We start from the raw sequence: 16,060 nt of genomic DNA on the forward strand, positions 1-16,060 counted from the left end.
CTTTGCAAACTAGACCAAATAGCTCAAATATATTTTAATGATATGAGTAAATGTTTTCAGTCCTATAATATTTTTAACTTATCAAATCAGTATTTATACTGTCTTATCCATGGAATACCTGCTGGGAACTTTCTGAGTGTACTTTAATCACTTTTGCTTCCTTGATGCATCTCAAAATCCATCGACCTGTTCCCAAAATTTCCTTTCAGCTTCTTCACTTTGCCCCTCAAAAGCAACAGGGACCAAGAGAAAGAATGGTGGATGTTGAAAGACAGAAATTTAGAATGTGAGAAGCCCTAGCCTTCATGGCCATTACTGGCCATAACTGGCTTCAGGAGAAATTTTCTAGTCTACCTGAAGACCAATGAACCCTGTGTAGTGTTGTTTTTGGGGACAGTCGGAAGGTTTTGGGTATAATGGTTGAGGTTAAGTATAACTTAGATATACTTAAATTCTAAGGGGTCTCATTTATCATAAATGTTTCCTTAATGTTTGAATAGATGCATGACTATCATCTTTTTGAAAAAAAGAAATATTTCTGTTATTATGCACTTGGAAAAGTGTTACTGAGATTTCTTTTAACCTTATTGTGTTTGATATACTGAAAGCTTCAGAAATAAATGAATATAATTTTATTAAGGCAGTTGTTTTTATTGTATAATACCAATGTTAGCAACAATTTATTTACTTAATTAGAAGAATGAAAATGAAAAATAGTATGATGGAAATACATTGTTTTAATCAGTAATTGAATTCATAATAAGCCAGGTAATGATACACCATATTTATGTAATTTTTAGATTATATTTCCTGTATCAGAGAAGAAGCATAATTGTACTAGATAATAAATGTGAGTTTGTAGCTTCAGAAAACAAAGTAGTCTTTTTTTATTACTGCTGCCTGGACTATCCCAGCATTCTTTCATTGGCTGGTATCATGATATTGTCATCTCACCTACTTATCAATTATGGACCAATCTTTGAATTGATTTAAGGAACTTCAAGCCTTACTTTATATATATATATATTTCTATGAAGCAGGTCCCATGTTTTTTGTTGTTATTTTTTTGTTTGCTTGTTTATTTATTTGAGATAGGTTCTCCGTTGCCCAGGCTGAAGTGCAGTGGTGCAATCATAGCTCACTGCAGCCTTGAACTCCTAGGCAACAGGGATCCTCTCACCTGAGCCTCTCGAGTAGCTGGGACCACAGATGCAAGCCACTGTGCCCAGCTAATTTTTTTTTTATTTATTTTTCGTAGAGATGAGGCCTCGCCTTGTTGCCCAGGCTAGTCTCTAACTCCTGGCCTCAAGTGATCCTCCTGCCTCGGCCTCCCAAAGTGCTGGGATTTTACAGATGTGAGCCATCACACCCAGCCCATATCCCAGTTTTAAACATGGAAATTTGACAGATAGATAATATAATTAGTCAGTAGTTTCTGGACATAGGACCAAATCTCAAAATCCACACTACTGGAACTCTGTTCACTGAACTAATAAAAATATACATCACTGCCCCACAGTCCCAGCATGTTACTACAAGCATAGGAGATTAATTAGACTCAAAGCCTAGATGTCAACTACTACTCTATAGACTACATGAGATTTTTCAAGAGCTTGTATCCTGTAAAAGTCAGCTCCCAGAAGTTATATCTGTGACACAATGAAAAAATAATTCAGATTCTGGTTAAACAGAAACAAGGCAAGTTAATTGTTTGTTACTTTTGCTACAAGTCCGATATGATTCTTTCCTATAGTATTTAATAATTAGTTTTAGCCTTCTCTGAAAGCTGAATAGATTGCATTAGAATGTAGTGGCATTCACCACCAGGAAACTGTTTGGTCTTGTGAAACAAACAGTGCCCTCAAACTTGACTGATTTTCACTTAAAATAATGTATATGAAATTCTAGTATATTTAGCTAATAAGTGTAAGTAATTTCTTAAATAGCTTTCTGCAAACCATTTCCTATTTTTACTTCAAATTCTCTCTCACTGTAGGAAAAGCCATTTAAATAGATTTACTAGTTTAGAGGTACTAATGACTCAAAGTAAAAATGCTTTTGTTTAGAGAAAACAGTTGTTTGTTTGTTTTACCATTTGTTCATAATATCTTTATGTTACTAGAGTTTCACATCTTCCCTAAGTCATATCCGTATTGTTCTACTGGAGTCCCCAAATTTTACTTTGGCTAAATCCAATGTCAGAGAAGTTCAAGAAAGCCAAATATCAGTTGAAGTGTATTTTACCAGTCCAGAATTAAACACAGCTCTGTGACTATGTAGAACAAGTAGATTTTATAAACCTTTAACCATCTAATCTTCTGCATGTTTGTTTTCTTTGATATGTGTTCTGCCTAATGCTTCTCTCTCTCTCTCTCTGTCCCCCCACTCCCTCTCTACCTCCCTCCCTCCCTCTCCTTCTTACCCCCTCTCTCATTCTCTCTCTGCTTTCTGTTCCTGCTCTTTGGGGCTGGCTTTTTCCCATTAGCTTTCTCCAAGCCCTACACCTGCCACTCAGAGTCCCAAGAAACCTCCAGCAAAGGACCCATTAGCGGATCTTAACATCAAGGATTTCTTGTAAACAATTTAAGGTATCTAATATTGAGCTTTTCCTGTAGGCTTGTAATAATGAGCTATACAATATTTAGCTATTTCAGAGGTATTCATTATTTCTGCATTTTGAATAGCTGTGTATAATAGTAATAATGTGAGTGTTTATACTTTTAAATTTGATATTAAAACCTATCTTTAAGAGTTTTTTAAATCTTAATTTATATAACTAGGAGGGAAGGTAACCTCCAAATTGTCCTTATCCTGGAAAGCACAATGATTAGCTTTAATAAAGCAAAAAGGTGCCCAAGCTACGTGGTAAATGAGAAAATTACCACTTTATTATATCATGACTGGAATTTATAGAAAGCTAACATTTATACTATTGCATTTAGAAATCATCTAAGAATATATTTGAATGCATAATTGTATTTATATTGTTTATCCTTCTTTTGCCTCATAAAGCTTAGATTATTACCCTTTACATTTCTGCATTCAAGCAGAATTTTAAATTTCTAATGTTCTAGTTTTAAATTTCACAAATTTCATATAATTTATGAGATGACTCATGCTGAAGTTATGGAAGGAAACAAATGAAGGAAAAATGTTTACTGTTGACCCCAGCACCTAACACAGTGGGTAGGTTCTCAACAAATCCTTGCTGAATGGACGAACATAATTTACACGGTACTTTTCACATCCACTTCTCAGTAGAACAGTCGCGTGAGATAAACTAGCCAGATATTTTTTGTCTCCATTTCACAGCTAAAAGAACTGATCCTTGGGCCTTAAGGAATTTGCCCAGGGTCCCATAGGGAAGAATTGTAAGAGGCTCAGTGTTTCTGCACTCTTGTCCAGTGTTGTTTTCAGTATGCACCTACTGTGCTACGTATGATTCTTAAAAACCTTCCCTAACGTCTGCTAAGACTTTTGTGGATGCTTGATTTGTTTTTTTTTTCTTATACAAGATTAATGATGTATTATTTTAAGGTATTAACATCTCAGTCAAGTAAACTCTCCTTATGCCCAACTTTTCTATTCCACTTTGGATTGGCTAATGTAGACATAAGTGAGACAATGAACACTTAATATATTGTTTCAGGAGTGACCAAGGAAACTGCATAGAGCAGCCTGTATTCACCTCTTAGTAAATGTTGCCCTAATCATATGCCAGGAACTTTGATAAGTACAGGAAACAGATATGCTTGAGAGTCCTTGCCTGAGAGAGACAGAGAGAGACAAAGAGAAAGACAGACAGAGACAGAGACAGACAGACAAAGACAGAGACACAGAGAGAATTACTGTTTTATGAAGAGTTATCTATGTGGCTAAGCCTTAAGACCCCACAAATGTTTCCAGCAGAAATGAATGATGCATGAATTAGCCAGGGAGATGAGTGGGAAGTGGCTGAGAAAAGGCATTGGGTCGCCATGGATGTCTCCGTTCTCTTCTATTCTGTCACTGGTTCAGCTGTTTAGTAAGTGACTCATTGAACACCATAGCTGAATACATGAAAAAATAATGTAAGGTCATTGCCATGCCCCCTTTTTCTTTAGCTGCCCTTTTTAAAGGTTAGCTGCTCTTAGATACTGAATGCTATAGCGAATGTCCTGCTACTAAAATTTCTAATACATATCTAAATTTCAAATTTTTGTTGATATAATTATTATCTAAAATGAAACTATACATCGAAAGTTTTTTTTAAATTTCTGGCTAAACTTTAAAATTTTTAAGCTCGTTTTAAAGAGCTATGAAAAGTATGTAAATTTAAATTTGTCCATGCAGAGACCTTTTTATGTAAAAGTTGTTTGCGGAAACTATGAAGTAAAATTGCAAGGGAGGTAAAATGTTTGAGGACTATGTAATATTCTTCTTTTGTAATTCTAATTTTTGTTTCCTTTACAGCTGCAATTTTTGTGACTGAATAGGAAAATAACTGAGTTTGGAGACTTCGAATAAGATTGATGCTGAGTTTCAAAGGGAGCCACCAGTACCAAACCCAATGCTTACTCATAACTTCTCTTCCAAATTGTGTAGCACAGCCGTGAAAGTGAACATTAGGAATGTGTACTACCTTAGCTGTTATCCCTACTCTTGAAATTGTAGTGTATTTGGATTATTCGTGTATTGTACGATGTAAACAATGAATGGATGTTACTGATGCCGTTAATGCTTTTCTGGACTTCGCCTGAGGACAGATGATGCAGCTGTTGTGTGATGAGCTATTTGGAAAGATGTGTCTGTGTTTTTGAAGGTTTCAATGTACATATAACTTTTGAACAAACCCCAAACTCTTCCCATAAATTATCTTTTCTTCTGTATCTCTGTTACAAGCGTAGTGTGATAATATCAGATACTAAGGAAAACACTCATAAATATACAAAACTTTTTCAGTGTGGAGTACATTTTTCCAATCACAGGATCTTCAACTGTTGTGAGAAATGTTTATTTTTGTGGCACTGTATATGTTAAGAAATTTTATTTTAAAAAATATAAAGGTTAACATCCATAATAAATACTTCTCTTTGAAGCTACCTTATCAAGAACGAAAAATCGTATGGGAAGAATCCCCTATTTATCACTGCTATATTAAAATATATATATATTTTAATTATATTTGACAGGTTTTGCATCTAAATTGACCTATTTATTCATTCTTGATTAACTGCACTGAAAAGTAAAGGGTCTGTTTGTATCATGTTCATGAAAATGCAGTTAGAGAGGTGCTATTCAAGTGATTCTGAAGGCACCCCAAGGTATATCTGTAATTTAAAGATTACTGCAAATATTTTTACTTTACTGTGGGTTTTTAGTACATATGTTGATTTAGTATTTCTTTGTGTGTTTTGTAGACTAGTGTTCTTCCATCCTTCAATTGAGCTCAAAGTAGGTTTTGTTGTAACGTTGTGATTAGGATTTAAACTAATTCAGAGAATTGTATCTTTTCCTGTACATACTGTATTCTTTAAGTTTTAATTTGTCGTCATACTGTCTGTGCTGATGGCTTGGCTTAAGATTTTGATGCATAAATGAGGTCACTGTTGATCAGTGTTGCTAGTGGCTTGGCAGCTCTTCATAAAAGCATATTGGGTTGGAAAGGTGTTTGCCTATTTTTCAAATTATTTAATAGATGTATGGTACCATTTAAAAGTGGTTGTATCTGAATTTACTGTGGGGATAACATACACTGTAATGGGGAAAAATTACCTAAAACCAATTTCAAAATGGCTTTCTTTGTATTTCAGTTTAAAAACCCAGTGCATGTACGCCCTCTGAGATGCAATAAACACCTTGAACAAAGAAATGCAAACATAACGTTTCTCTCTTTGATTATGTTTTGGGGAAAAGGTCTGTTTCAGATGACACACACAGCAGACAAAATATTGAAGATTTTAAAATGCTGTTCATGCCAATAGAGTTTTGATTATTTTATAAAAAATTTAAAACAAGGAAAAAGAGCAATTTTAACAAGCTTTCATTAAACTTGGGTCTCTGTAGCTGCTGCCAAATGAGATGAAATTCCATATTTCAAAATGTATATGTATTTTTATGCTGAACTTTATTTATTTTGTTAATTGTGCTTTAAGTTCTAGGGTACATGTGCACAACGTGCAGGTTTGTTGTTACATATGTATACATGTGCCATGTTGGTGTGCTGCACCCATTAACTCGTCATTTACATTAGGTATATCTCCTAATGCTATCCCTGCCCCCTCCCCCACCCCACGACAGGCCCCGGTGTGTGATGTTCCCCTTCCTGTGCCCAAGTGTTCTCATTGTTCAGTTCCCACCTATGAGTGAGAACATGTGGTGTTTGGTTTTTTGTCCTTGCAATAGTTTGCTGAGAATGATGGTTTCCAGCTTCATCCATGTCCCTACAAAGGACATGAACTCATCCTTTTTTATCGCTGCATAGTATTCCATGGTTTATATGTGCCACGTTTTCTTAATCCAGTCTATCATTGATGGACATTTGGGTTGGTTCCAAGTCTTTGCTATTGTGAATAGTGCCGCCATAAACATACGTGTGCATGTGTCTTTATAGCAGCATGATTTATAATCCTTTGGGTATATACCCAGTAATGGGATGGCTGGGTCAAATGGTATTTCTAGTTCTAGATCCTTGAGGAATCGCCACACTGCCTTCCACAATCGTTGAACTAATTTACACTCCCACCAACAGTGTAAAAGCGTTCTTATTTCTGCACATCCTCTCCAGCATCTGTCGTTTCCTAACTTTTTAATGATTGCCATTCTAACTGGCGTGAGATGGTATCTCGTTGTGGTTTTGATTCACATTTCTCTAACGACCAGTGACGACGAGCATTTTTTCAATGTTTGTTGCCTGCATAAATGTTTTCTTTTGAGAAGTGTCTGTTCATATCCTTTGCCCACTTTTTGATGGGGTTGTTTGTTTTTTTCTTGTAAATTTAAGTTCTTTGTAGATTCTGGATATTAGCCCTTTGTCGGATAGATGGCAAAAATTTTCTCCCATTCTCTAAGTTGTCTGTTCACTCTGCTGATAGTTTCTTTTGCTGTGCAGAAGTTCTTTACTTTAATTAGATCCCATTTGTCTATTTTGGCTTTTGTTGTCATTGCTTTTGATGTTTTAGTCATGAAGTCTTTGCACATGCCTATATCCTGAATGGTATTGCCTAGGTTTTCTTCTAGGGTTTTTATGGTTTTAGGTCTTACGTTTAAGTATTTAATCCGTCTTGAGTTAATTTTTGTGTAAGGTTTAAGGAAGAGATCCAGTTTCAGCTTTCTGCATATGGCTAGCCAGTTTTCTCAACACCATTTATTAAATAAGGAATCCTTTCCCCATTTCTTGTTTTTGTCAGGTTTGTAAAAGATAAGATGGTTATAGATGTGTGGTGTTATTTCTGAAGCCTCTGTTCTGTTCCATGGGTCTATATATCTGTTTTGTTACCAGTACCATGATGTTTTGGTTACTATAGCCTTGTAGTATAGTTTGAAGTCAGATAGTGTGATGCCTCCAGCTTTGTTCTTTTTGCTTAGGATTGTCTTGGCTACGCGGGCTCCTTTTCAGTTCCATATGAAATTTAAAGCAGTTTTTTCCGAATTCTGTGAAGAGAGTCCATGGTAGCTTGATGGGGATAGCATTGAATCTATAAATTAATTTGGACAGTATGGCCGTGTTCACGATACTGATTCTTCATATCCATGAGTATGGAATGTTTTTCTTTGTTTGTGTCCTCTCTTATTTCCTCGAGCAGTGGTATGTAGTTCTCCTTGAAGAGGTTCTTCACATCCCTTGTAAGTTGTATTCCTAGGTATTTTGTTCTCTTTGTAGCAATTGTGAATGGGAGTTTGCTCATGATACGGCTCTCTGTTATCAGTGTATAGGAATGCTTGTGATTTTTGCGCATTGATTTTGTATCCTGAGAGTTTGCTGAAGTTGCTTATCAGCTTAAGGAGATTTGGGCTGAGACGATGGAGTTTTCTAAATATACAGTCATGTTGTCTGCAAAGAGAGACAATTTGACTTCCTTTTTTCCTAACTGAATGCCTGTTATTTCTTTCTCTTGCCTGATTGCCCTGGCCAGAACTTCCAAAACTGTGTTGAATAGGAGTGGTGAGAGAGGGCATCCTTGTCTTGTGCTGGTTTTCAAAAGGAATGCTTCCAGTTTTTGCCCATTCAGTATGATATTGGCTGTGGGTTTGTCATAGATAGCTCTTATTATTTTGAGATCCGTTCCATCAATGCCTACTTTATTGAGAGTTTTTAGCATGAAGGCTGTTGAATTTTGTCAAAGGCCTTTTCTGCATCTATTGAGATAATCATGTGATTTTTGTCATTAGTTCTGTTTAAGTGATGAATTATGTTTATTGATTTGCATATGTTAAACCAGCCTTGCATCTCAGGGATGAAGCCCACTTGATCATGGTGGATAAGCTTTTTGATGTGCTGCTGGATTCGTTTTGCCAGTATTTTATTGAGGATTTTCGCATCAATGTTCATCAGGGATATTGGCCTGAAATTTTCTTTTTTTGTTGTGTCTCTGCCAGGTTTTGGTATAAAGATGATGCTGGCTTCATAAAATGAGTTAGAGAGAATTCCCTCTTCTTCTATTGTTTGGAATAGTTTCAAAAGGAACGGTACCAGCTCCTCTTTGTACCTCTGTAGAATCTGGCTGTGAATCCGTCTGGTCCTGGACTTTTTTTTGCCTGATAGGCTATTAATTATTGCCTCAGTTTTAGAACTTGTTATTGGTCTATTCAGGGATTTGACTTCTTCCTGGTTTAGTCTTGGGAGGGTGTATTTGTCTAGGAATTTATCCATTTCTTCTAGATTTTCTAGTATATTTGCATAGAGATGTTTACAGTATTCTATGATGGTAGTTTGTATTTCTGTGAAATCAGTGGTGATATCCCCTTTATCATTTTTTGTTGTGCCTATTGGATTCTTCTCTCTTTTAATTCTTTGTTAGACTGGCTAGCAGTCTATCAATTTTGTTGATCCTTTCAAAAAATAAGCTCCTAGATTCATTGATTTTTGAATGGTTTTTCGTGTCTCTATCTCCTTCAGTTCTGCCCTGATCTTAGTTATTTCTTGTCTTCTGCTAGCTTTTGAATTTGTTTGCTCTTGCTTCTCTAGGTCTTTTAATTGTGATGTTAGGGTGTTGATTTTAGATCTCTCCTGCTTTCTCTTATGGGCATTTAGTGCTATAAATTTCCCTCTACACACTGCTTTAAATGTGTCCCAGAGATTCTGGTACATTGTGTCTTTGTCCTCATTGGTTTCAAAGAACATCTTTATTTCTGCCTTAATTTTATTATTTACCCAGTAGTCATTCAGGAGCAGGTTGTTCAGTTTCCATGTAGTTGTGTGGTTTTGAGTGAGTTTCTTAATCCTGAGTTCTAATTTGACTGCACTGTGGTCTGAGAGACTGTTTGTTATGATTTCCATTCTTTTGCATTTGCTGAGGAGTGTTTTACCTCCAATTATGTGTTCAATTTTAGATAAGTGCTATGTGATGCTGAGAAGAATGTATATTCTGTTGATTTGGGGTGGAGAGTTCTGTAGATGTCTATTAGGTCTGCTTGGTCCAGAGCTGAGTTCAAGTCCTGGATATCCTTGTTAATTTTCTGTCTTGTCGATCTGTCTCATATTGACAATGGGGTGTTAAAATCTCCCACCATTATTGTGTGGGAGTCCAAGTCTCCTTGTACGTCTCTAAGAACTTGCTTTATGAATCTGAGTGCTCTTGTATTGGGTGCATATATATTTAGCATAGTTAGCTCTTCTTGTTGAATTTATCCCTTTACCATTATGTAATGGCCTTCTTTGTCTCTTTTGATCTTTGTTGGTTTAAAGTCTGTTTTATCAGAGGCTAGGATTGCAACCCCTGCCTTTTTTTGTTTTCCATTTGCCTGGTAGATCTTCCTCCATCCCTTTATTTTGAGCCTATGTGTGTCTCTGCACATGAGATGGGTCTCCTGAATACAGCACACTGATGGGTCTTGACTCTTTATCCAATTTGCCAGTCTGTGTCTTTTAATTGAAGCATTTAGCCCATTTACAATTAAGGCTAATACTGTTATGTGTGAATTTGATCCTGTCATCATGATGTTAGCTGGTTATTTTGCTCGTTAGTTGATGCAGTTTCTTCCTAGCCTTGATGGTCTTTACAATTTGGCATGTTTTTGCAGAGGCTGGTACCAGTTGTTCCTTTCCAAGTTTAGTGCTTCCTTCAGGAGCTCTTTTAGGGCAGGCCTGGTAGTGACAAAATCTCTCAGCATTTGCTTGTTTGTAAAGGATTTTATTTTTCCTTCACTTACGAAGCTTAGTTTGTCTGGATATGAAATTCTGGGTTGAAAATTCTTTTCTTTAAGAATGTTGAATATTGGCCCCCACTCTCTTCTGGCTTGTTGAGTTTCTGCCAAGAGATCAGCTGTTAGTCTGATGGGCTTCCCTTTGTGGGTAACCTGACCTTTCTCTCTGGCTGCCCTTAACGTTTTTTCCTTCATTTCAACTTTTGTGAATCTGACAATTATGTGTCTTGAAGTTGTTCTCCTCGAGGAGTATCTTTGTGGCGTTCTCTGTATTTCCAGAATTTGAATGTTGGCCTGCCTTGCTAGGTTGGGGAAGTTCTCCTGGATAATATCCTGCAGAGTGTTTTCCAACATGGTTCCATTCTCCCTGTCACTTTCAGGTACACCAATCAGACGTAGATTTGGTCTTTTCACATAGTCACATATGTCTTGAAAGCTTTGTTCATTTCTTTTTATTCTTTTTTCTCTAAACTTCTCTTCTCACTTCATTTCATTCATTTGATCTTCAATCACTGATTCCCCTTCTTCCAGCTGATCGAATCGGCTACTGAAGCTTGTGCATTCACCAGAATCTCTGGGACACATTTAAAGCAGTGTGTAGAGGGAAATTTATAGCACTAAATGTCCACAAGAGAAAGCAGGAAAGATCTAAAATTAACACCCTAACATCACAATTAAAAGAACTAGAGAAGCAAGAGCAAACATATTCAAAAGCTAGCAGAAGGCAACTAAGATCAGAACAGAACCGAAGGAGACAGAGACACAAAAAACCCTTCAAAAAATCAGTGAATTCAGGAGTTGGTTTTTGAAAAGATCAACAAAATTGATAGACCGCTAGCAAGACTAATAAAGAAGAAAAGAGAGAAGAATCAAATAGACACAGTAAAAAATGATAAAGGGGATATCACCACTGATCTCACAGAAATACAAACTACCATCAGAGAATACTATAAACACCTCTACGCAAATAAACTAGAAAATCTAGAAGAAAAGGACAAATTCCTGGACACATACACCCTCCCAGGACTAAACCAGGAAGAAGTTGAATCTCTGAATAGACCAATAACAGGCTCAGAAATTGAGGCAATAAATAATAGCTTAATAACCAAGAAAAGTCCAGAACCAGACAGATTCACAGCTGAATTCTACCAGAGGTACAAGGAGGAGCTGGTACTGTTCCTTCTGAAACTATTCCAATCAACAGAAAAAGGGAATCCTCCCTAGTTCATTTTATGAGGCCAGCATCATCCTGATACTAAAGCCTGGCAGAGACACAATAAAAAAAGAGAATTTTAGACCAATATCCCTGATAAATATTGATGCAAAAATCCTCAATAAAATACTGGCAAACCAAATCCAGCAGCACGTCAAAAAGCTTATCCACCATGATCAAGTGGGCTTCATCCCTGGGACGCAAGGCTGGTTCAACATACGCAGATCAATAAACGTAATCCAGCATATAAAGAGAACCAAAGACAAAAACCACATGATTATCTCAATAGATGCAGAAAAGGCCTTTGACAAAATTCAACAGCCTTCATGCAAAAAACTCTCAATAAATTAGATATTGATGGGATGTACCTCAAAATAATAAGAGCTATTTATGACAAACCCACAGCCAATATCATACGGAATGGGCAAAAACTGGAAGCATTCCTTTTGAAAACCGGCACAAGACAGGGATGCCCTCTCTCACTACTCCTATTCAACATAGTGTTGGAAATTCTGTCCAGGGCAATCAGGCAGGAGAAAGAAATAAAGGATATTCAATTAGGAAAAGAGGAAGTCAAATTGTCCCTGTTTGCAGATGACATGATTGTATATCTAGAAAACCCCATCGTCTCAGCCCAAAATCTCCTTAAGCTGATAAGCAACTTTAGCGAAGTCTCAGGATACAAAATCAATGTGCAAAAATCACAAGCATTCTTATACACCAAAAACAGACAGAGAGCCAAATCATGAGTGAACTCCCACTCACAATTGCTTCAAAGAGAATAAAATATCTAGGAATCCAACTTACAAGGGATGTGAAGGACCTCTTCAAGGAGAACTACAAACCACTGCTCAATGAATAAAAGAGGATACAAACAAATGGAAGAACATTCCACACTCACGGGTAGGAAGAATCAATATCATCAAAATGGCCATACTGTCCAAGGTAATTTATAGATTCAATGCCATCCCCATCAAGCTACCAATGACTTTCTTCACAGAATTGGAAAAAACTACTTTAAAGTTCATATGGAACCAAAAAATAGCCCGCATCGCCAAGTCAATCCTAAGACAAAAGAACAAAGCTGGAGGCATCACACTACCTGACTTCAAACTATACTACAAGGCTACAGTAACCAAAACAGCATGGTACTGGTACCAAAACAGCATTGTACTGGTACCAAAACAGAATTACAGACAAATGGAACAGAACAGAGCCCTCAGAAATAACGCTGCATATCTACAACCATCTGATCTTTGACAAACCTGACAAAAACAAGAAATGGTGAAAGGAATCCCTATTTAACAAATGGTGCTGGGAAAACTGGCTAGCCATATGCAGAAAGCTGAAACTGGATCTCTTTCTTACACCTGATACAAAAATTAATTCAAGATGGATTAAAGACTTAAATTTCAGACCTAAAACCATAAAAACCCTAGAAGAAAACCTAGGCAATACCATTCAGGACATAGGCATGAGCAAGGACTTCATGTCTAAAACACCAAAAGCAATGGCAACAAAAGCCAAAATTGACAAATGGGATCTAATTAAACTAAAGAGCTTCTGCACAGCAAAATAAACTACCATCAGAGTGAACAGGCAACCTACAGAAAATTTTTGCAATCTACTCATCTGACAAAGGGCTAATATCTAGAATCTACAAAGAACTCAAACAAATTTATAAGAAAAAAACAAGCAACCCCATCAAAAAGTGGGCAAAGGATATGAACAGACACTTCTCAAAAGAAGACATTTATGCAGCCAAAAGACACGTGAAAAAATGCTCATCATCACTGGCCATCAGAGAAATGCAAATCAAAACCTCAATGAGATACCATCTCACACCAGTTAGAATGGCGATCATTAAAAAGTCAGGAAACAACAGGTGCTGGAGAGGATGTGCAGAAATACGAACACTTTTACACTGTTGGTGGGACTGTAAAGTAGTTCAACCATTGTGGACGTCAGTGTGGCAATTCCTCAAGGATCTAGAACTAGAAATACCATTTGACCCAGCCATCCCATTACTGGGTATATACCCAAAGGATTATAAATCATGCTGCTATAAAGGCACATGCACATGTATGTTTATTGCGGCACTATTCACAATAGCAACGACTTGGAACGAACCCAAATGTCCAACAATGATAGACCAGATTAAGAAAATGTAGCACATATACCCCATGGAATACTGTGCAGCCATAAAAAATGATGAGTTCAGGTCCTTTGTAGGGACATAGATGAAGCTGGAAACTATCATTCTCAGCAAACTATCACAGGGACAAAAAACCAAACACCACATGTTCTCACTCATAAGTGGGAACTGAACAATAAGAGCACTTGGACACAGGAAGGGGAACGTCACACACCGGGGCCTGTTGTGGGGTGGGAGGAGCAGGGAGGGATAGCATTAGGAGATATACCTAATGTAAATGGCGAGTTAATGGGTGCAGCACACCAACAGAACACATGTATACATATGTAACAAATCTGCACGTTGTGCACATGTACCCTAGAACTTAAAGTATAATAAAAATATATTTTTAAAAAAGACTTATTTTTCCCCTCTAACTGAAACTTTGTACCGTTTGACCAACATCTCCCCATCCTCACCTCCCACCCCACCCAGCCCCAGTAGTCACCATTCTACTCTCTGCTTCTATGAGTTTGACTTTTTTAGATTTCACATATAGGTGAGATGATTCAGAATTTTTATTTCTGTGCCTAGTATATTTCAGTTAATATATTGTCTTCCAGATTCAACCATGGTGTCTCAAATGACAGAATATCCTTCTTTTTAAGACTAAATAGTATTCCATTGTGTATATATACACACCACATTTCCTGTGTCTATTTATCTACTGATTGACAGTTTGATTTCATATCTTGGCTATTGTGAATAGTGCTCCAGTGAACATAGGATTACTGATATCTCTTCAACACTGATTTCAAATCCTTTGCATATATATCCAGAAGCAAGATAACTAGATCATTTGGTAGTTCTCCTTTATTAGAGTTTTGATAGCTTTGTATATTATAGCAGAAGAACTTACACTAATTGACACCCCATCTTGAAGATTTCAATCATTTCATATATGTTGTAATGATTGTAAAGGTGGTTCTCTCAGTATTAAATTTTCTCCCTTCTCCAGCCTTGGTGACAGAGCAAGACTCCATCTCAAAAAAAAAAAAAAAAAATTGTCTCCCTTGTTCTTTTTTATGTTATTTACTGCACTTTTTAAAAAAAGGATAGACTAGAGACTTTGGAAGAAGTCCTGAGGTTCAGAAGAGGAAAGGCGTGGACATGTACAAAGAAATGCGAAGTCGATGCACAGAAAGATAAATTTGTTTAAAGGCTTCTTTCTGACCCTTAAGTAGACATCTTTAACAAAAGATGCCCACAATTTTGTTGATGGAAAAAGGCATGGTCTTGCAGCAGTGATTACATGTGGTTTGTGTAGAAGCACTTGTTGGAAATCAAAATAAGTGTGTATATTAGTTGAAGAGTCACATTGACCTATACTTTTGAAGCAAAATGTCTTGTTTGTTCTATTTAAAATATTTTGTTTTTTGTTAATCCTCTTGGGGTTTTTTTTCTGGTTAGGAAAATCATTTAGTTTTATTTTTATTTTTTGATGGAAAATAAATTTGTTGGTTTATGTTAAAAGATAAAGAAATTATTTTAAAAGATATTAATATATGTCTTTAAGTTTATAAATCAATTTGAATTTTTCCTAGGCACAAATTCTTACAGATCAAATAATCACATAATAAAAAAATTGAGATCTTGATGAGAAGACAAGCTACCAAGACATTGTCATAACTTTGGACAAAACAGATAATAGTCTTATCTACATACAAACTAACCCATAAGATGATATGTGTTGTTTTCTTAAGATATTTCTTTTTTTTAATTATACTTTAAGTTTTAGGGTGCATGTGCACAACGTGCACGTTTGTTATATATGTGTACATGTGCCATGTTGGTGTGCTGCACCTTGGGTTTTAAGGAAATTTGTTTCTCGTAGCCTGGTTGACAGCAGATTTCATCTCTGGATACATCATTCAGATCTCGTCTGTAATGAGACATATGAGGGAGTGATGTTTTGTGATTTAGTGATATAGTAGTTAACCTTTGCTAAACTCTCACGTTAATTTAATTCTGTGAATTAATTTCCACTCATCGCATACACATTCAATTTTGAAACATAAAAGTTTTCTATAATTGATTCACAGAGCAGAGTTTTCAAACTCTTTAGTGTCAGGACCCCTTTACACTCTTAAAATTTATTGAGGCTCCTCCAAAAGCTTTTATGTAGGTGGGTTATGTCTGTCAATATTTACTGTGTTAGAAGTTAAAACTGAAATTCTTTTACATTTGTTTAATTTTTATTTATGTATTAGATTGGTGCAAAAGTAATTGCTGGTTTTGCCACTAAAAGTAATATAGTAAAAGTGGCCGAACGCGGTGGCTTATGCTTGTATTCAGTCCCAGCACTTTGG

The 16,060-nt window shown here is 36.3% G+C and overlaps 1 protein-coding gene across 41 annotated transcripts in view; it reads left to right on the plus strand.

Annotated features, from left to right (window-relative positions):
• SNAP91 (synaptosome associated protein 91) overlaps nt 1-5,862 on the plus strand; it is a 160,005-nt gene extending 154,143 nt beyond the window's left edge. For all 41 annotated transcript variants that reach the window (XM_063637804.1, XM_055274092.2, XM_055274100.2 and 38 more), the window contains 2 exons: nt 2,486-2,588; nt 4,453-5,862. In XM_063637804.1, the coding sequence (XP_063493874.1) occupies nt 2,486-2,578 (93 nt within the window). In that variant the 3' untranslated portion in view covers nt 2,579-2,588; nt 4,453-5,862. The remainder of the gene's footprint in view (nt 1-2,485; nt 2,589-4,452) is intronic.
• Nucleotides 5,863-16,060: the final 10,198 nt, after the last annotated feature.

The sequence above is a fragment of the Symphalangus syndactylus genome, chromosome 4 (assembly GCF_028878055.3).
Source record: "Symphalangus syndactylus isolate Jambi chromosome 4, NHGRI_mSymSyn1-v2.1_pri, whole genome shotgun sequence".
NCBI lineage: Eukaryota > Metazoa > Chordata > Mammalia > Primates > Hylobatidae > Symphalangus > Symphalangus syndactylus.